At 37.1% G+C, this 22,193-nt stretch overlaps 1 protein-coding gene across 1 annotated transcript in view; it reads left to right on the forward strand.

The window, feature by feature from the left end:
- RSPO3 (R-spondin 3) overlaps window positions 1-22,193 on the forward strand; it is an 82,195-nt gene that overhangs the window by 41,269 nt on the left and 18,733 nt on the right. Inside the window, exon 4 of the mRNA XM_004469051.5 lies at window positions 4,607-4,804. Within this exon, the coding sequence (XP_004469108.2) occupies window positions 4,607-4,804 (198 nt within the window). The remainder of the gene's footprint in view (window positions 1-4,606; window positions 4,805-22,193) is intronic.

Here is a 22,193-nt window from a genome sequence, read left to right on the forward strand (position 1 = left end):
GGTGGCTCTCCTTAAGGGGCACACTCCTTGTGCATGGGGCTCCCCTACACAGGGGACACCCCTGCATGGCACAGCACTCCTTGCGCACGGCAGCACTGCGCAAGGGCCAGCTCACCACACGGGTCAGGAGGCCCTGGGTTTGAACCCTGAAGCTCCCATGTGGTAGGCAGATGCTCTATCAGTTGAGCCAAATCTGCTTCCCTAGACATTGACATTTAAGGTTCATTCTATCATAATTCTCTTTCATGGCTCTATCTGATCTTATTAGAGAATTTTTTTTTAAAGATACTTATATTACATAAATGTTACATAAAAAATATAGGGAATTCTCATATGTCCCACTCCCCACACCTCCCCCATTTTCCCACAGTAACAAAATCTTTCCTTAGTAAGGTACATTCATTTCAATTGATGAGCACGTTTTGTGGTATTGCCACTAAGCATGGATTAAAGTTTACATTGTAGTTTACATTCTTTCCCATCCAAATCTGTAGGTTATGGCAAAATATATAATGGCCTGAATCTGTTGTTGCAATGTTATTCAAGACAATTCCCAAGTCCTGAAAATGCCCCATATGACACCTGTTTTTCCCTTCCCCTGCCCTCAGAATCTCCGGTGGCCACTGCCTCCACATCAATGATATAATTTCTTCCATTGCAAGAATCACAATAAGTCTGTAGTAGAATACCAGTAAGTCTACTCTAATTCATATAGTTTATTCCATAATCCTGAGGATTCTCTGATGATGATGTTCACTCCACCTCTAAATGAGAGGGGCTGTGATCTCATAGGGTAGATAGGACTCTCTTGCTTACAGTTATAGACTCTCTTAGTTCCTTGGTATGGTTGTTGTCCATCATCACGTTCTTGTCTTGGGTGAGTCCAATAAACTGGAGAACAGGTGTTGCAACTTCATTGAGATTCAGGGACCAACTGGTACATGGAAAGCCCAAAGATTTTAGTCTCCTAGACATACACCTACAACTCTTGTACTAATTATAGGTTTAAATAGAAGGACAGAAGAGCCATGTGTAGGGAAATAACAATTGAGTACAACTCTGTGACACTGAGGAACATAAATTCCAAAGTAGGGCCCACTGGCAAGGCACCAAAATCCTGAGCTATCTGCTGTAGTATCTGGATGTCTCCAGAGCCCTCAAGAGCCCTGCCATTTGGAGTAGAAGCTACTTCAGCAGTCAATGAGATCCTGCTGAGACATGTATAAGCATAACCTATGGAATGGCGTCCTAACTCCTTTGAAGTCTCTTAGTCATATAAACTCATTTTTCTTTATCTTTTCCCCCTATTTCTCAAGGTCTCTTTCTAGATACCTTGCTAGCTGGTGCTTGGTAGTAATCCCTCAGTGCAGGGAGGCTCATCCCCAGGAGTCATGTCCCACAACGAGGGGGAGGTAATGTATTTATATTCTGAGCTTTTCTTAGAGAGAGGCCACATTTGAGCAACAAGAAGGCTCACAGGAGGCACTTCTTAGGCACTCTGTAATACTAGACTAAGTTACAATTTTAATAGTAAAGGTTTATAAGCTCAGTCATCAATATCAAGAGCCCATCAGTGGACCATCCTCCTTCACTAGTCATTGGCCCTATTCTCAGGGGATTCTTGGTGTTCCATTAGAGAATGTGGTTGAGCTCCCCAGTATAGGAATTTATGTTCCTTCAGTTATTGTGTGAATCTCCACCCACAATGACAATGCCCCATGAACATATGAACACATTTATAGGCCTTAAATGTATGCCCAGGCAAGCTTCCTCCCGTGTATCCCCCATCATTGACACCCACACCAATGATCTTCCCTGCCACAGTTGTAACACTTCTGTGATCCAGAACTTGTCAAAAATGAAGCAAATAAAATAGCCAAGTATAATTAATAAGAAAATGAAATAATGATAGTTTTAAAAATAAGAAATAAAATACAAAAAAAAATTCTCAAATAAAAGTAAAAAAATAAAAATTGTGATAATAAAAAATAATGAAAAAACATTTAAAATAATTTTTTGATATTTTGCCTTTCATCACTGTAAGATCACTTGTCCTATATGTACAGTGACATTTTCTTCCATTTATTCCCGAGTGTCTTACTTTTTTCATTTTGTCTTCAGAGAAGTTTTAGGTTACAGAAAATTCACTTACTGAATACAGGGGACTCCCATATACCCAACACGCTCTCTCCTTTCCCCTTTCCCCTACTGATAACATTTTATATGTGGATGGTACATTTGTTACAACTGATATACAAATATTGAAACATAGCTACCAACCATGATCAATGGTTTATGTTATGGTTTACATCTTGGAGCATACACTTTTATAAATTTTGATGTAATTTAACATGGCCTGTACCCCTCATAGCAAGACCGTGTAGAACACTTCCATCGTCCCCAGAATGCCCCCTGTTCCATCTATTCTATTCCTTCCTCACCTTCCCCTGGGGACCCATGGCAACCACCAAGCTTCACTCTTTAAGGACAAGGTTATTAGAGAATTTCAATTTTCTGTACTTGTTAGTTTTGAATATTTTCCCTTCTTCTTCCTCAAAACAATTATTTAAGATTGTCACTAGAATTTCAGTTTTAGAACCATTTATCTCCTGAGTTGACTCATAATTAGCTATGCTGTAATTTTTTACCGAGTTTCTGAAATCTAGTTATACATCTGCCCAGACCTCCTTTGCTATGGTGAAGGACCACGAAAGTCTGGCCACTTTCACATCAAATATTATTTCTAATTGTTTATAATGTAATCCTCTTAATTCTAGCATTAAATAAATACTGGACAGAGTGATCGGTCACAAACTGTGATTTTTCTTTTTCCATTTCCTTTCTTTGAGGTGTTTTCATGTGTATGTGCTAAAGATTCATCACTTTTCAATGGTAAATATCACGATGGAAGGCTAGAACTGCAAAGAGTTCATGATGATATTATTAGATGACTTGGTTGCTCTGTTCTTTAATTAAAATTATGATAGTATAATTGAGCTTGAAGACTATTTTAAAGCTCATTTAAGTTCATAGAAATTAAATTCACTCATCTATTTCCATTTAACTCAGAGATGCATTCAAATACCTAAAAGTGACTTAAAAAGCATGTGGAGGCGGCGGACTTGGCCCAGTGGTTAGGGCGTCCATCTACCACATGGGAGGTCTGAGGTTCAAACCCCGGGCCTCCTTGACCCATGTGGAGCTGGCCCATGCGCAATGCTGATGTGTGCAAGGAGTGCCCTGCCACGCAGGGGTGTCCCCCACGTAGGGGAGCCCCATGCGCAAGGAGTGTGCCCCATGAGGAGAGCTGCCCATAACGAAAGAAAGTGCAGCCTGCCCAGGAATGGTGCCACACACACGGAGAGCTGACACAACAAGATGATGTAACAAAAAAAAAAAGAAACACAGATTCCTGTGCCACTGACAAGAACAGAAGCGGACAAAGAAGACGCAGCAAATAGACACAGAGAACAGACAACTGGGTTGGGGGGGGAGGGGAGAGAAATAAATATATAAATCTTTTTTAAAAAAGCATGTGGAAGATATATGGTAAAATGGGCTTAAATTTTGAAAACTTTCAGGGTATCTTTCTTGAAGTTGTTACAAACGGCAGCATTCTGCTGTGAGATAAGTGTCATTACATCAGGAATCAGTGAGAAAAGTTACTGGGAACTCTGGTTGAGAGTCTTAAATCCTCTGAAAGAATCATTTTTGCAAGCTATTTTAGATGTTTTAAGTTAGGGAGTTTTATGGATATATATACAATAACAGTGCCTTACAGATATTTCTTTTTGCTAGAAGACCTGGAAAAGCCATTATTGACAAGAGACTGATATATACAGCAGAAGGAAACTAATCTCCCAAAGAAGCTTCAGGAAAAGTACATCAGTTCAGTTTGGAAATCACTCAATCAAGTTACTTCTAAAGGCAGTTTATTAGTTGAAATCAATCCATAATTACCTTAAAATAGATGCTGGTATGCCTGAACCATTCGCAATAATAAATGACAATGTATCAGTATCCAATAGCATAGGAAACAGAAAAGGCAGTGAGCTGTAGGCCAATGTCCTGCATTCATTTTTTGCTCAATCATTCCCTAGTACAGAGGTTCTCAAAATGTCTTCCCAGAACCTGCAAATCAGCATCATCTGGATGGTTAAAAATCCTATGCCCCATCCCAGACCATGGAATCAGAACCTCTCTGCATGGGGTCCAGTGTTCTGTATTTTAGCAAGCCCTCCACATAATTCCAATGCACCCTGAAGTGTAACAACTACTCTGTCTTCCAACCAGGTTCTTGTCAGTCTCAATCAAAAATTGTAGCAGTGCTCTGGAAATTCTAAAACATTGGTCAATTGTGAGTAATTATATTAAAGACTGGGTTAATCCAATCTAGAATAAAAAATATACCACATAAGAAGTTGTTTACCTGATAATGTGAGTACTGGCAAACTGAAAGCATTTGACTCCTTCTTTTCCCTTTCTCTTTGCTTTATCTTCAAGTCATCTTGCCAACTTTGATCTGCAGGTATTGATGGAGGAAAACTTATTTCACAACAGCAAAAGTGATTGTAAGCCAACTCAGGCTGTTTCTGTTCCGTTTCAGTGCACTGTGAGGCCAGCGAATGGAGTCCCTGGAGTCCATGCGCCAAGAAAGGAAAAACCTGTGGCTTCAAAAGAGGGACTGAGACACGGGTCCGAGAAATAACACAGCATCCTTCAGCAAAGGGTAACCTGTGTCCACCCACCAGCGAGACAAGGAAGTGTACAGTACAAAGAAAGAAGTGTCAAAAGGGAGAACGAGGTACAATCGTACTAACAAAACGTGCTTGGTTGAATCCTCATAATTTGATGCAAAATTCTCTTTATCTCTTAGGAAACATTTAGCATTATCACTCATGTCGAACACCCTGAAATGTGCACCAGACAATGCCAGCTGTAAATTACAGAATGTATGGGTTGATTTAAAAAATGGAGCCAGATCTCAGAACTTTAAACTACTATAGGAAAGCTAATTGAATTCTGATGAATGGGGCTATAGTCTAGGCTTTTAGCCCACTATTTTCCTATCATCCACCTTCCTAGGTCCTAGAACCCTCTAGGGAATCCTCAAAAACACAAGGCACAATGCCATTAGGACAAGACCATGCTGAGGAGATACCAGCCATTAACTCATTGCCTACAAACTGAAGTAGATCAATTAGATTGTAAACTTTCATGGCAAAACCTATGATATAGATTACACAGGATTTTTAAAGTACTTAAATGAGTATGTATTTTTCATACTGACTTTACGTTTGAAATAAATGGCCATGGTCATAGTTTATGAATATGGTACAACCATTAATGACATTCTAGCCCCAGGTTTTCCTCAGATTACATTAACTTCACATATCAGATTATAGAGTCCATTAGATCAGTATTAAATAACTATGTCAGAGCTTCATTGTACAGAATTTTGATGGCCAAGAAGAAATATGCCACTTAATTTGATTTTTGAGGGTGATTAAACTTCCATTGAGAAGGACCACATTTTAAAGAATCTTTAAAATATCATCTTAAAAAATAAAATAAAATATCACCTTTACATTTTTTTCATTGATATCATCAGCACCACTTACTACAAATATGTTGTGTAGCTTTATGTAACTATTGGTAGTTATCCTGTGAGTTTATAAATGATCTTCTCAAATAACTGCAGTTTGAAAGAAGTTTGGCTGCTTTTGATGTTGAACTTCATGAGCTTATTTCATTGATTCATTTATTCAACGTAGTTTTTTTGAGCTCTTAATTTATGCCACACACTGTGCTAAGTGCTAAGTCCTGGGGATTCACAACTGAATACAATACTATTTCCACCCAGAAGAAGACCACTCAGAGTCCAGTGAAGCCTGAGTAGGTAACCACAATAGCATATAGTCAGTGAGATTATAGATGTGTAAATGAAGTTCAGTGGGAGCAGAGTGGAGGGTGTTGTATAAATCCAAGCACTGTTCATACAGAAAGAATTTGGGTCATCTAGACTTTGCAAAGTATTTTTCCTACACACCAAAGAACTGGTGATCATCAGAAAATGGAAAGACTGTTGTTGCCAATAGTAATTGATTTGTTAATGTGATAAAATTCTTAAGTGCATGGGTTACTTTATAGGGAACCTCACATTTTTGTGAATTTGTAAGAGGTTTTGTTTAAAATTTCGTTTAAGAATAAAAGTTGGCTAGTGAGAAAGGTCTTTTTGGCATTTGTTACCAATTAATTTAAAACATCTTAGATTTTAAAAATTGGATTTGGAAATCAAATATTTCATTGTTTACTTATTGGTATGTTCCCAAAGTCATACATTTACTTAAGTTTACTACATTTTCTTGAAATTTAATCACTTATTTCATTTTATCCTTTCCACAAATATACCACATTGCTAATCAGTATTTGGTATACTTTGCTTTTAAAATAAAAATAAAAGAACGCTTATCCAATAGAAAATTAAAAGATGAATCTAAGTATGTTTTTATTTCTTTTATTTGAGATTGTGGCCTTCTAATGTATTTTGCTAGCTCTTAACTTAAACATTAACATTGAGTATGTCAGTTCTTAAAATCAGCAACTAATGAGATAAATAATGCCACAAGTTAAAATAGTAGCCTATGACATAAGACTTTGCTTAATAGTTTCTTTCTGGTCTTTTCCCTCCTCTCTGAGTAGGCTGCAGTGACATTTTACTTTTACATAGAGAACTTTATACAACTAGAAAGTGTTAGGCTTATATTCTTTTTCAAATTTGATAATTCATAGAATACCAAGTAGGAAATGTGGATCACATTCCTAAAATAAACTTATTTCCACTTTTATTTTATTTAATCTTCATTCATCTTTCTATATGTATGCCAAATATTTTTCACAAGTAATCTAGAAACTTAAGGTAGAAAGGAAATGACTTCTCTCTTCACTCTTTACTTAAGAACATGAATAAACTAAATAGAAAAGAAAATTATGACCTCTGGGCATCCCACTGTACCAAACATCACATCACAATACTATCATTACCCATACTTGGGTTCTGAATTAATGTTTTTTAAGGATCTCAAAAATTTAGCCATCGCCTTGAAAGAATTTATAATTTTAATGATAAGAACCACAAATATACATAGAAAGAAGCATATTTTCCAGACCAAATAATGTAGAAGATTAATTTCTCTTTCTATTTTTCTGTATGAGCTTGTATGTCTTATTTTAAGTATGGTGTACCTTGGAAACCTTTAATCAGTTTTAAAGATAAACACAATAAAGTGACATAGATAGAATTTCTTTATCACTAGAATAGCTAGAGTTATTCCTAAATGCTTATAGGTTCATAAAATAAGAGGATTCTAATATATTCATATGTTTAGTATTTCTAGAGTGAATGAGCAAAAGGTGAGGTTTTTGTAAAATTTGGCCTGAAAATCTTGAATTTAAACTTGGATCTATGATCTCTGCCTAAGAGGTTAACAATAGACAGCTCATTTTTGGAAAAGGTATAGACCATGTGTTCAAGATATTTTCTGCTGTGTTGTAATTGCCAAAGGCAAGATCTCCGGGGAGAATGATAAGATCCAGAATGTACACAAGAAGAAGTTGAATAGAAGAAAGTAGTTTTCAGTAACAGAGTGGGTTATTCTTGTTGTGAGATGCTTTTTATGTGTTAGAAAAGTAGGTTGTATAATCTTCTGAAAACACTCATTTTTCTTTACTGCCATTCTGCTCATGCTTAGCATACTCATAGTAAATTAATCTGAAGAGATAAATGTAATAGCTATAGCCTCAAATCTAAATTTTTATCTGGTGTACTATTTGCATGTACCGTTAAGGGTTATTTCCCTTCACCTGACATGCTATTGTCTAATCAATCCTACTTCCTCATCAGTTACTAGCTTTAATAAATGCTTAATACTATTACAACTGTTTCTGGCTTGAGACCATCAGTTGAATTGCATATTTGAAATGACAATGATATATAACATATTTTAAGAGATTTTAAGAGCTAATGTATAGACCAGTAGCACTTGGCATGAGAACGATGTATTGCAATAGATGTAAATGAGGAGAAAATACACTCCAATGGCTGTCAGTGTGTATTTATTGACTTTTTTTTATATCCTCGGTGTAACCATTTCAAATAAGAGAAGTGGAACAGCACAGGGAGATATATGTGTGCCTGCATTTGAAGCAAAAGGGTATTTGTTTGTGGAGGAGAGTCACCAAACATGTTTCTCATTCATTTGCCCATTCTTCGAATTAACATAAGAGACTTCCTAGAGATGTTGGGTTTTGACACAATTTACAAGGAGTTAAGGAAATTTCTTTCTTTAGCCAACTGCATGAAGAAGATTTGAATTATTACAGGTAGGGCATGGTCTTGGGATAGAAAGGAAAAAGAAGAGAAGAATCATGGAAGAAATTGGGGTAGGGGTCTAATTTCTTGGTGTGAAGAACAGCATCCAATTTAGCAGAGAAATAGAAAATAAATCTATTAAAATAGAAATAAAGGACATTTCCAGGAAAGAAACAAGTTTCAGAGTTATTGCATTATGGTACCTTATGGGCCTTCCCAAAATTAAATATAGTGAAAATTCATTAGATTTTACAGAAAAGAAATTTTATCATGCCCTCAAATGCCAGTATTACAAATATGTATTCTGTTTATCATGAGTAGTATATTTAATATTACAATAAGATCAGTTTTTAAAAATCCACCAGGGGAGTGGATATAGCCCAGTGGTTTGAGTGCCTGCTTCCCATGTATATGGTCCCGGGTCAATCCCCAGTATCTCTTTAATAAATTAATTAATAAGATAAAAGTCAAACAAACAAGAAATGGCAATGAGTCTGCTTTGTTCCTAGGTTTGCTCCTCTGTCCTTCAGTTTATTTCTTAAAATCCTTATAATAACCGCTCCAGTACTGGACAGTTGAGTTTTTTACAGGAAGGATTTATATTAAATGTTCATTCCAATTCAAAACAAGACATTTAGCTAAGATTCCCATTACAACTCATCAGAATCCAAATAGATGACTTTATTAGCTCAAAATTGTAGAGGCTGTCTTTTATTTGATTGCAGTAGTACTCAACTCTGAACTCCTTTTTGTTTCTTCCCCACCAACTCCAATTTAATCCTTGCAGCATCAAATCAGCTTGCAAAGTCAATGAGCAGGTGTCAGGATCTATTATCCATATAATTGAGAAATGTTACAGCCTCAGAGAGGGGCCTCAAACTCTCATTGTTTCCTTTGAAGTTGACATGACAATGGCAGGGTCTTTGCAGGGATTCTCTTTGGACCAGGCTTGTGGATTGAAAGCGAAACCAAGATCCTTAGCATGTACCATTGAATCCCCTACGTAATAGTGATGCCAAAGGACCACAACCAGCACCTGGATGGATGGAGAAAAAAGTGAAATGGCAGTTATCCGATTTCTTTCCTCTAACATGTTGTACAATCCTATTGTATGTTCTTAAACTTCTCAAGGTTAAAGAAAATGCTCTATAGAGAATGAGAAGCCCTTTTCTTTCATGCCTGCCATCCTGGGTTTTGTATGGCTTTTTATAACTCAGCCAGCAGTGCTTATCTCTTTAAAATTAAGACCAAATATATATCATTCCATGTTTGTAGCTCCCTAAGTTATTCTAGACATCAGTCATGGTGGTTGAAGATATTCTGAAGGAAATACTTAAGTGTTACTATTATCTAGCATTCCCTTCCTTTCATTGATGGAAGAAAAATCATTTTTAGGCATTTCTGCTGTGTTAGTGTGTACCTCAGTATTCCTATTCTAAAGCAACCCTTATAGTAAATGATCCTTGCAGGTGCCTCTATTTCTGAGATTTCTTTTGTGTAATGTGTATCAATACTTAATGCTTTTTGATCCAGATGTGTGTAACATAAAACAGTGGTCAGGTTATTGAATAGATGCTAGTTCTAGCATACAAAGCATTCTTCAGTTCCTAAGCAAACAATAATTTTGCCATTGCTTAGATCTTGTGCATGGGAGTAAGTTTGTTTCAGTTAGCTTTTTGCTGCATAACAAATAACCCCAAATCATAGACGCTTAAAATAACGACCATTTATTTAACAATCTCTGAGTGGGCAATTTTGACTCAGATCTACTAGATAGCACTTGGTTGGGCTCCCTCGTGTTGCTAGCTGGCTGAGGACTGAGGACACTGTGTCATGTTTCTATCACTATAAAGGTAGCAAGGAGCACTACAGGGCTCCAAGAGGAGAAGAGAATCAATACCTCTTTAAGGCTAGGCTCTCAACTGGCACAATTTCACTTTCATCACTTTGTTAGCCAATGCAAATCACAAGCCCAGCCCGGATTCAATAATTGAAGAAACAGGTTTCACATCTTGGCAAGAGAAGCCACAGAGTCATTTTGCAAGAGAACATGCATATACTGGGTAGAGCAGAGAATTTAACCAGTTTTGCAATCTACCACAGAGGTCTTTCTCCTGTTTTTTGGTAGGTTAGTGTGATTGCTCATTCATTCATTGAGCATTCTCTTACTGAGCTGCTGTCTTAACCTTAGTGGAAGTCATTTTGTTGACATAGGAGATGCCGTGTAGGAAAGGATTTCTGTTGTATTGCCTAATTTATCAAATACAGGATAGGAAGACTAAATAAGAGGCCAGGCTAAGATACATTCATATGCTCAACAAATACTCATTAGCACCCTCTGTATGCTAGGTACTCTAATGTGCTGAAGATATAGCAGTGAACACGAGTCAAAAATCCCTGCCATCGTGGATCTTATATTCTAGATGTTGGCATCATGGTTTATGTGGGTCTACAAGGTAACTGACCATCAATGATCAGCTCATTTATATCTGTCCTGACAGTTTTTATCTTTGTGATTTGCTCCATCAGTAGCTCCAGTTTGATTAGAGTCTAGCACATTTACAAAAATATTTATTTACACGGACAAAGATAAAATAACTCTGCCTACTTCTTGTTGCTTTCATACTGATAAAGGTAGGCATTTTTTCTTTGACCACCACTTTGATGTGCTAACATGTGTTCCTAAAATGGCTAAGTAGGGTTAAAGGAACAGCTTGTGGCTATGGAACAGAGCTGAGTTAACAGGCCCCTTGGAGAAATGATCCTATGACCTTGGCTTCACTTGTTGTCTGTTCCAGCCAACCGAGATCCCTGCCAATTAAGAGGGTTCCCTAGAGAGAAACTCTGAGTGCATCAGCATAAATTTAAATTCTGGACCCCCAAATATAGTTTCCAAAAGGGCCTTCTTGTCCTTTGCTAATTACAAAGTAAACATTTCTCCAGCAGAAAGACACTTCCTCCTTTCATGCCTCTGTCCTCCTTCCCACCTCCCTAATACAGTCACTCCTTCAAACTGCTGGTGTTGCTGAACCCTCTTTTTGGCACAGGAGATGTCCCACATTTGAATGCACAAAAGGATTATTCTTTCCATAGATCACTATCTGGTTCGCTTTTTATCTACTCCAGCAATTTCTTCATAGAAGTATTACAGACTACCCGTAGACTGTTATAGTCTAACAGGACTAGATACCTTGTCTTTTGGCCTCCCAAGAGATGGGATCAAGTCAAGTACAATCAGGTTACAATTAAGTTCTGTGACATCAATAAAATAGGAACATTCTAAAGCTTGTTTACATTAAAGCTATATCGTTTTCGGCATCATGAATGTACCACTAAAATGGCTTAATCTTTGTACATTGTCATCAAAGGAGATCCCAAATAGAATGAGGTCTGCTTTATACTGATAGACAAATCCAAGCATAAAGTTCTTAGGACAATCATCTGGCCGCAGTAGACTTTTATTATTAACATGCACAAATGGGTGTAAGTGGCAAATTCTTCAAACCTCTTATTCTGCTATGTTTTTGCTCTTTTTGATATGTACTTCTCTTTTCATCTAATTTTCGAGTCAGTCCGTTCTTGTTTAAAGCACCTCCTTTATCATACCCTAAATTGGAAATCCTTCTATAATTAATTTTTGCTTTAATAGAAAAATAATGTTAGTATTTCTCTCCCAATGATAGTCCCTTTTCACCAAGCTCACTGTTACACCCTCTGTATTCATCATGACATTTTAGTTGAAAATGGCAAACTCAAATTACTTTAAGCAAAAAGAAAACTATTGGCTTTAGGCACAGCTTGCTCCAAGAGCTCAAACCACACCATTGGGTCCATCTCCTTCTCTTCTCTCTCTTTCTTTCCATTTCAACTCATCATGCCTCCATTTCTTTTTGTTTCCTGGTTTTGTTCTCTCTTGCTACAGAGAATCTCTCTCAATTGGAGGAAGAATGGCTCTGGGCAGCTCCAAGTCTGCATCCCCATTGTGCTCCATCCTAAAGGACAGGCTTTCTCTTTTCAGCGTCAAATCATTCAATTTCATGAAATGTTTCAAACCGGTCCTGCTTGGGTCACATGTTCACCCCCTGAACCATCACTGTTGCAGAAGAATTGGGTACTGCGATTGGACTTCCTGAGTCACACTGAAGGCAAGGGACAAATGAGCCATTCTGAGGGAAGTTCTATTCACAAATAAGGGTGTTAGACTAACAAAAGCAGTAGCTCTAAATGATCTCCCCCCCAAAAAAGTTCAAAATTTACTAAATCTAAAAGAATATGCTCCCCCACAAGATAATTCCTGTCTAATATTGTTTATGAAAAAAAAAAAAAAACACATTTAAGTGAATGAGTAACCAAATTTTCTCCATCTAGTTTTGATGGACAGTGTTTGTTCAGCATAATGCTAATAATATTTTAATTTAACTAATTTTTTAAATTAAATTAGATTGGCTAGAATAGTTTTTATTTGAGTAAGCTGACTTGGAAATGAATTTAAAAAAGGATTCACTCCTCATATGAATGATCTCTGGAATTAATTGTGCAGGCTTACGTAAAGATATTTCCATGTCCATTGCTAGCTGCAGCATGTTCTGAGTGAAAAGTGCCAGGATGGTTACTGACCTCTTGCTTGATTATGTATCAGGACACTGAAACTTCGAAATCAACTCAAATCTAATTCCTGAACTCTTGTGTTTATCCTGTGTCTGCACTCCCAGGTCATAACTCTAGGCTCTGTGAGCCAGGCTGCTGCAATTGAGAAATCTGCCTTGTAAAGAGTTGCTTTGTTTATTTGTTGTTTCTGCTGGAAGAGCCTGCTCTTCCCGTTTTTGCAAAGGAACAGATACAGGAAAGAGTTTCTGAGCTCTTCAGTGCAGAACATGTTCGTTTTGGGAGTGCCCGCCTCCCACATGGGAGGTCCCGGGTTTGGTTCCCGGTGCCTCCTAAAGAAAAAACAAAGAGACGACAAGCAGAAAATGAGCAAAAAGAAAACAGAAAATCACAAACACAATGAGTGCAAACAACAAGCAAAAAAAAAACAAAAACCAATGAGCAAAGAAACAAGGGAGCCATCTTGGGGGAGGTGTACATTTTTTTAAAATATTTTTTTATTGAAGTATATCATTCATACATGATCATGCATAAACGATTCCCAAAAAACCATACATAAGCAATACCACACAATAACAACAACAACAAAAAACCAATGAGCAAAGAAATGAGGGAGCCATCTTGGGGGGAGGTGTACATTTTTTAAAATATATTTTTTATTGAAGTATATCATTCATACATGAACATGCATAAACAATAAGTGTATAGCTAAGGTTGTGAACTTACAAAATAAACATGCATAACATCATACAGAGGTCCCATACATCATGGGAACATGCACATTTTTAAATGAGGTAGTCCTTTCATGTTTGCATTATGTGAAGTTTAATACCTGAAAAAGGTGATATATCTTAGAATTGAGAATGCAGGCTCTGGAACCACGTTACCTGTTTTCAAATCTCAGTTGTGCTTTTTACAAACTCTATGACTTAAGTGAATTACTTAGTCTTTGTGTATACCAATTTCCTCATTTGTAAAGTGGGGATAATAATAGAAACTACCTCACAGAGTTGTAGTGAGTAGTCCATGAGTATGGATAGAGCTCTTAGACTTGTGCCCAGCACATAATAAGCTTTCAGATATTGTGAGATCTGATATGAAATGGGGTCCCAATCATTGGATTGATAAAAATCAAAAGATGTGCACATTTTAATATTAATAAGTTCTGCCAGATTACTTTCCAAAACTGTTTTAATAGTTCACACTTGCAGTATATCAGAAATGCTTGTTTCTTTATATTCTTACCAGCACTAGACATTATCATTCTGTTTAAATTTTGCCAGTCTGATAGATTAACAAATGGTATCCTATTATTTTATTACTGATATTTCCTGATTATTAATAAGGCTGATACACATTTCTTGGCTGTTTGGGTTTCCATAAGATTCCTATTTATATATTTTACCCATTTTTCTATTAAGTAATATTTCTTTTCTGAGTCATTTGTAGTGGTGCATTGCACAATAGGGATAACTTTTTTCACATGTATAGCAAATATTTTTCTCACTCCATTATTTGTCATCGCACTATGTTTATAGCAGGTTTTGCTTTCCTTCTGGGTTGCTTGTCAGATACTGTGATCTGTATGTGGGCATGTTCAGTTAACACTGGTTCAGTGGTGGCTGTGTGCTAGACATAGTGCTAGACACACTGTGTGTGCAGGTGATCCATCCCTATAAGCTACCTTGCTCTGTATCGCTCATAAACTCATGTCGGCCTCTGCTGACTTAATTAAGAGGAAGTGTGTGTCTGGAACTCTTATTCCAGAAAATGTCCTCCTCTTGTACAGTAAACCAAAAAGATTAAGCAACTTTGCCTGAGTGATCACATCATAGAACTGATTAATGTCAGAAGAGGAATGAGAATCCTAGTGCATTGCTGTTTCCACTATCATGTAGCTTGCCAAACTCAGTGTTTTCTGTAATATTGTTTTGTGGCTTTCCATTAACAATTGTATTGATGCTATTAATCCAATTTGTGGAGCTATCCTGATATTTGCTAATGTGTCACTGTACTAACTTACCTACTTCACGACCACCAGCTGCTACAATGGAAAGCAGTCTCTCTTCAATGTCATGGGGCTTTGAGCCTTTCATTCTCACTGCTGGGGGTGGCTTGGGCCAGGTATTCTGGAAAGCAGAGTTGAGCATTAGCCTAAGAGAGTTGAGCATTAGCCTAAGAGAGATGGTCTGGGAAGAAATACCCAAAAAAAAGCAGAAGCTATTTTATAGGGGGAAGAGAAACCATTTAATAGGCATTTTACTGAGCCTTGCTTTGCTCTTAGTAAAAGATTGCTTACTTATCTGCAGATACTTGTAAAATGAGATGATTGGGTTAGAAAAGTGGTTTTAAAACTGGTTTTAGTAACAGAACCTTTTGTCAGATCAAATTCTTACATAGAGACCAATCTATAAATTGAGTAAAAGTAGACATCTTTGTATTGAGGGACTAACCAACCTATAGCCCTGTGGTGGTTTGCTGTATATGAAAACCGTTGAACATGGTGGCTTCCAAGGTCTCTTTCTGTTTTCCGGTTATGTTTGTGGTAAAAATATGAACTTTATATTGCTATGAGCCCTTTGCTTCAGAAAAGAACAGTATTTTTTCCTTGGGAAAGTTGCTTGAGTCTCAGTAGGGCGTTGTGCAGATGTCCTTGTATACATGGGACACACGCTGTTGCTGTAGCAGGTGCAGGGTGGGGAGACATAAATACTTTGCACAGTAGCTCTCTCAGGGTGCACTAACATGCTGGGCTTTGCAATTATTTGTTTCTTGGTTTTCTTCTCAAGTTTGTGTTTACTTATACTCATTTATGGAAATGTGCCTTCCACACTTGTCATCCAGGGAGGAAAGCAGAGATGATATTTTGTAACATTCTGGATGCATACGCTGTACACATAACCTTGAATTTGTAGTAATGTTTAAGCTATGGCACTATGCAATTTTGAACGCCGCTTCTTGTTATTTGTCCCATCTAATCCCCTGACATGTAGTTTTTCCTTTTCAAATTTCTCTCATTTATCCCTCCTTTTTTTGATGACTAAACACATAATCTAAAACACTAGGTTGCAAAGTGGGCTTTAATTAGCTAGAAGCTCAGAGGAACTACTCTGAATACCTTTTATATAAACTCTAAGGAGGTCAAATTTAGAAAAATCTCAGCTGCTGGACTTGGATCCCATGAACCACGGACCATTTTATAATTAATATTAATGAATGACAGATGACAGTTGTTTATTGTTCAACTTAAAATGCATGTGCAATGTTAATTTTTTAAAAGTTAATTTAAGAAACAAAGGGCTTGTGTATATATATAGCAATCGTGAAAATAATAAAAACACCAACATGTGATCCAGAATCCTCCAACTGTAAGCACCCGAAGTTCCATAGGAAACAGAAGTATTTTTTTTAAGTGTTATGTTTAAGGGGAAACTGGTGGCATGAAAAGAAAACAGGTCAGGGATTGGACGTCCCCAAATCAGTTCCTATTTGACAAGCATGTTCCACAACCATTGCAGGTCTCTTCTGAAAACTGGATGGCGGTCAGGCCAGATTTGGAAACAGAAGTATTTTTAATTCATCATTTTAAAAATTGGATTGCCATGAAACTGAATTCCTTCAAACTGAAATGTCTGTTTTACAAACCTACATTTCTCTGTTAAAAAAGCTTATGAATCATTGTGTATATAATTTTTGAAATCACAGGCTAAGACCAAATTGTTTAACACACACTGCTATTATGATCAGAAATTTAAAAAAAAAAAAATCCAAAGGCTACTGTTTTAAAATCCCAATGTTCCATGGAGCCCCAATGAATAATGTAACAACTGGCAGTGATTTATTCACCTCTGGACACCAAGGAGTTTGGACAAAGTCGTTCAGTTACCTAGTTATATTATTCTGGGAACCTGGTAAGATGATTAAAATAGAGATGAAGCGTCCAGCTATTGCACAGGAAGTAAAAATGGTTTTCCAGGGAAATTACAGGGGGACTCAAAAATCATCTTACAAATAGCCAAAAGACAGGAAAATAATTTGCTTGGGCTGTATGTTATTAGTCAAATGCAATAAACATATCATTGACCTCAATTCTTTCCAATGATGGTGTGATTTAATAATATTATGGGTTTAAATATTTTCAGTTTTACATAATTATCTCATTTAGCTCTTTAAATATTCCTTTCATCTATGCGTTAACCTCTTTTTGAAGAGGAGGAAGTGGAGGCTTTGGGTGTGAGTAGTTTGCTTTAAATCACACACCGTAATTGGCAGACACAGGACTCAAACCCAGATTTGACTCCAAATCCAGTGCAGTTTCAGGTTCCTGAAACTGAGAAGTATATAGCTACCTTGAGAACATGAGCTAGGAGGTAAGCAACTCAGGAATAAAACCCAGATCTTTTGACAGTTAATCCAGTGTTTTTCCTCTGTCGTCCGTTTCAACAGTTTCCCCCATCTTCAAGACAACCGTCTATTTCTATTTGTCTCCCTTTCTAACTAGGCCCACCACAAAAGTGGGGTGGCATTAGCCATTATTTCTGTATTATTAGTGTCATTGTTGATAGTAGAATTGAGAACTTTCTATCACCAAGTCCACTAAGTCTATTTTACAACCATGCTATTACTCAAAGAACAAACCTGAACTTAATAAACAAACTGGCCACTGATTCCCCTTTTGCCTCAAATCATACTGAAGATTTAAAGCCAAATGGTTTTCACAAATTACCAGCATCACATTCCAATTGCAATAAATGGTTATGCTTAGCAGTATCATGCTGGCTAAACAAAGACACAATGTCAGTCAATAATCAGTGACCTTCAGGCTGTAAATGCTCTATGCAAATTTCGCAGTGTTATGTTTAAATATAAAGTCTAATAAAGAGCCTCATTTGGCTTTTTTAAAGGTTATGAAAAGTAATACCCCACCCAACTACTATAAAATAACATTGGGAGCTTAGAATAAAATTTACTAAGAAACGTTATTTCAAAGCTTCCGATTTTCGACTCATTTTACAAAGGGTTGTGTGAAACAGCGGACATGCCAGACATGGAGCAAAGTTCCCACCCCAGGAGGCTTCCAAGCCTGAAGCAAGCTGTAAGTGGGTAGAGTTTCAAGAGAGAACACAATGTGCACGTGTGAATAGAGCAGATGCAGCATGACTTTTGGTTTGTTCTTTGGGAATGCATTATTACTATATGGAAAAAATCACAGGCTGTTCTCAATTGCTGTAGACATGTGCTGAGGGCACATGAGATTGAGCTAGGGCAAGAATGCAGAGTTTCTCCTAGAATATTGTAGCTTAACTTTGGAAACAAGGGAGAGGAGCTGTTAACAGAATCAGCGTTTCATTCTAACATTATAATTATACAGCATGCTCATCCATGTAGGCTAACAGAGATCATTCAGCCATTTGCAAAAGATGGGTGCATTTATTTTCTCTAGCAGTATTATCTGGTATCTACTCATAGCTTTAAACTGGGCCGTCAGAGTCCAGTGCATTTCTAATGGCGTGTGTGTTTGATACCTTGCTCCTGGCAAAGCCTTAAAAATTTAAAGAGACTTTTAAGTAGTTTTTAAGACATGAAATTGAGCTTACAAAATAAGCTTAATGGCAGGTTAGTCAGAAACACATGGGGCTGTTTCCTTTAAATTATATACAGATTTTCACAATTAAGATGTGGTAAAACCTATTCATGGTCTATTAAGCCTTCTGAAGCACTTGAAACATAATGAGACATTTGCAAATTCAAGGACACCCTAGTGTAAATAAGAACAAATTTGTGGTTGACATTTTAGCAGTTAGCATTTTAACAAACACTTCATTCAGTATAGTTTTGAAATAATGACTGCGCTACCAGCAGAAGGCCAAGAGGTATGACGAGAGAAAAGAAAATTGGGATTTAAGAAGACTGGGTAATAGGCAGATAACGTTAAGAAACTGCCTCTAACCTGGTTTTCATTTTGTTGCCGCTGTCCTCTGGGAAGATGAGGGCTGTAGCCTTTTCAGGTTGACTTTACTGCCACCATATTCTCTAGACTAGAGCCCTTATAATGGACCTAGCCTTACTCCATTTTCTTCAAGGTTTAAATCTGTGTGTTACACAGCGATTTCATAATAGGCAGAAAAATGGAAATACAGTAACCAACATGTTTTTAGTTCAACAAAGTCTTAATTTATGGTCTACAATTTCCATCTGAAGTAACCTGTAAAATTTTCCTAGGGATATATGGCAGAAATAGTGTTTGGGTTTATGGAGAAGATTTCTACCCTGGGCAGCCTTATCTCAAATCTCCAGACTAGTCATGCACTCAAATGAGTGAGGAAATCTTAGACTTCCTCCATTTAGTTCCCTGCCTTTACACAGAGCTTCTTAGTGAATAGACTTTATAGGCACTTAAATGAGAAGAGAAGTGGTTTATCCCAGCTTACCCAGGATTTCACCCAGCATTCAAGGCTTACCCCTCTCTCCATTCTATAATTCATTCATACTCCAACATATCCATTTTCCAAGAATAAGAGCTATATATTGATTTATGTGTTTTTCTCAATATTTGCCTTTTTGTCTGTCTTTTTATCTTACATTGAGTCCATTTGCTTTTATGTTCTTTTGTTGAGCTTAGAAATAGAGTTCCTCTATTGAAGATAAAGTCTCAGAATATATTTTTAGTTTTTGTTTTGCTGGGGGGCATGGGAAGGGAGTCATGCATCTTGCTGAAAACTGGAAAGCCAGAAAATCCAAAGAAGGAAGAGTTTTGTTCTTTTCAGACCAAAAATTTGAATACAGAATCTGTTTGAAAGACACGTACTTGTGTTACCTTCTTTAATTGCATAGGTTTCCACTGCCAAGTGGAAATTTCTCAGGTGACTGATTCAATTATCAAAAAATACTGCCTGATAACCTTGATTTTTAATAAATGAATATTTACAAGGTGTCAGAAAACGTTATACTTTTTGATAATTTATATATCTCTGAAAACAACTGCTTGTTTCAATATTCATTTCTTTAACAAATCCTTTCACTCCCCGGCCATATTGCAAAGGTCAATTTTAGCACATTTATCACAGTCTCTTCTGAATCCTAAATTCCAAATTCATGAACTTAAGCTAGTTTTTTAATGCCCAGCCTGATTTCTGCATCTGTAGATTGATGTCAGTGTGAAAACTCATGAGAATAGATCCAGTACCAAACCTGGATGGTGTTAAAGGCTGTATTCCTTAAGACTGGATCATCACATTTTCTAATACTGATAAGTGAGGGTGCATTATACTGAATGAGGATGTTGTAAGCCACATTGTCTGTAAGATTCATCAAATATTTCTTCCTTACAAACATTATGAATTTATCACAAAAAATCATTGCCATTATTTTAAAACCTTTATGAAGTATCCATCTGAAAATGATATGCTGCTGGATGCTTTATAATGTTAAACAGATCCAGACATAAATAAAGACAAAAGCAAATTCCAGAGTATTTTTGCAGCCATGAAACCACCATAAAAAGAGGTTTGTGACCCCAATGTTACCTTAACATTGTCTTCAGCATTTCATATTTAATTATAGCAGATTACTCACCAATATAATAAATATAGATTTATGAGATACTTTAATGTTCTTAAAACAAATGAAAACCACCCAGGAGAAGCCTCACCAAACCTGAGGCTGTCCAGATTGCATTGGCTAAGATTAAGTGGAAGATCATTTGTCTCCAAGGGACATGCAATTAATCTCAGAGTGGGAGTTAAAGCAATGACTAAGCAGAAAAGGGAAGCTGCAGTATAAGCCTGTAACAAAAGGGGTTGGAGTTCCAACATCAGAGGGCTTGTGATTTCTGGTTTTGTGAATAGACCCAAAAGTAAGACTCCTTCCTGTCAGCTTCTTTGGGCCTTTAAAACTCCACTTGTTTAGGTCAGCTTTTTTTTTTTTTTTTTTCATGGCTATTCATGATATGGTAAAATGGATGTAAAGAATAAGCTTTTTAAAAGAACACAGAGTGTTTTTATTTTTAGGAAGGAAAGAATGGTGCCTCATTTTAGAAGTCACCAGAAAGTAATTTAGAATGAAATTACGATAATCCAGGGTCTACATGAAAAAGCCCAAAGCACACTATAAAGAAGAAATATTCCAATCCAGGGTTTGTATATTTATTTAGTCTCAAGTAAAAGTCAGATTTTCATCTTCATTTAGCTCAGGTGACACCTGTTGCAGGAAAATGTTTGGCCATCATTACTTGTGGCTGAAGTAGTGTACTCCTGATAAACCCTATACTTCCCCATGGCAGCAAATTTCCAATAAACACCACCTTTTCTTTCCCCAGTAAACTGAGATTCTCAAGCCTTAGATTTAAGCCAAGCATCCCTTTGAACTTGGTTCTTCTTAATGGACAAGCCTTCCTCTAACCCGGGAGAATTTGGGCCTGCCTTTGGGCTGTTTAATGTGCTGTGCCACGGCTGATGGCCCGTGAAAATGACTGCTAAGTCTTTTGCTCCCATGGGTGTTCCCATGGATATTTTGCTCATTCTTTGGGAATTTACAAGAATAACAAATAACCAATAAATCATTTAAAACTGTAACATGTTACCCAATTCTTGAGAATAAGCCAATGAGACTAAAAAAAATCTGCTTAAGCATCACAAATGTGAGATCTCAGCCTTTCAAGCTATCAAATTGTACGAAATGCTCACCAATCACAAATCCCTATCTCAACTCTCCAGAAGAGGCCCTGTCAGCTGGTAGCTGTCAACTGGGAGGTTTGGCCTCCTTGAGCCCCGCTGACTGTGTAGTAGACAGGGGCTGCTTGTTTGACCCTGAGACAGCATTGCCTAGCCAGGGAGACGATGGAGATGCAGATGAAATCCAGAATCGATTCGAGACTGGCACCAAATGTTCCGTGCCCGTGCTGGTCCTGAGAACCTAATTCCGTATTCTATTAGAATTAGTGATAAGGCGTAAGCATAGTGTGTCACAAACTCCAAGAATGGAAACCAAGAACAGAGTGGAAAATTAAGATGAAACGAGAACGGAAGAGTTTTACAAAAATGTAAATTGAAAAGACTTGCATCTCCTTTCTCTCTTTTTATAATTTGAGCTAAAGAGATGAAAGACAAAAGGGGAAGGGTTCACAAGAAGCCAGACTTTTCTCAGATGTGTTTCATTTTCCTAAAATGTCAGTTGTAAATGCTGTCCTGAAAGGAGATCAGAGGGAGTCAAGTAGTGG

Source organism: Dasypus novemcinctus, chromosome 11 (assembly GCF_030445035.2).
Source record: "Dasypus novemcinctus isolate mDasNov1 chromosome 11, mDasNov1.1.hap2, whole genome shotgun sequence".
Taxonomy (NCBI): Eukaryota; Metazoa; Chordata; class Mammalia; order Cingulata; family Dasypodidae; genus Dasypus; species Dasypus novemcinctus.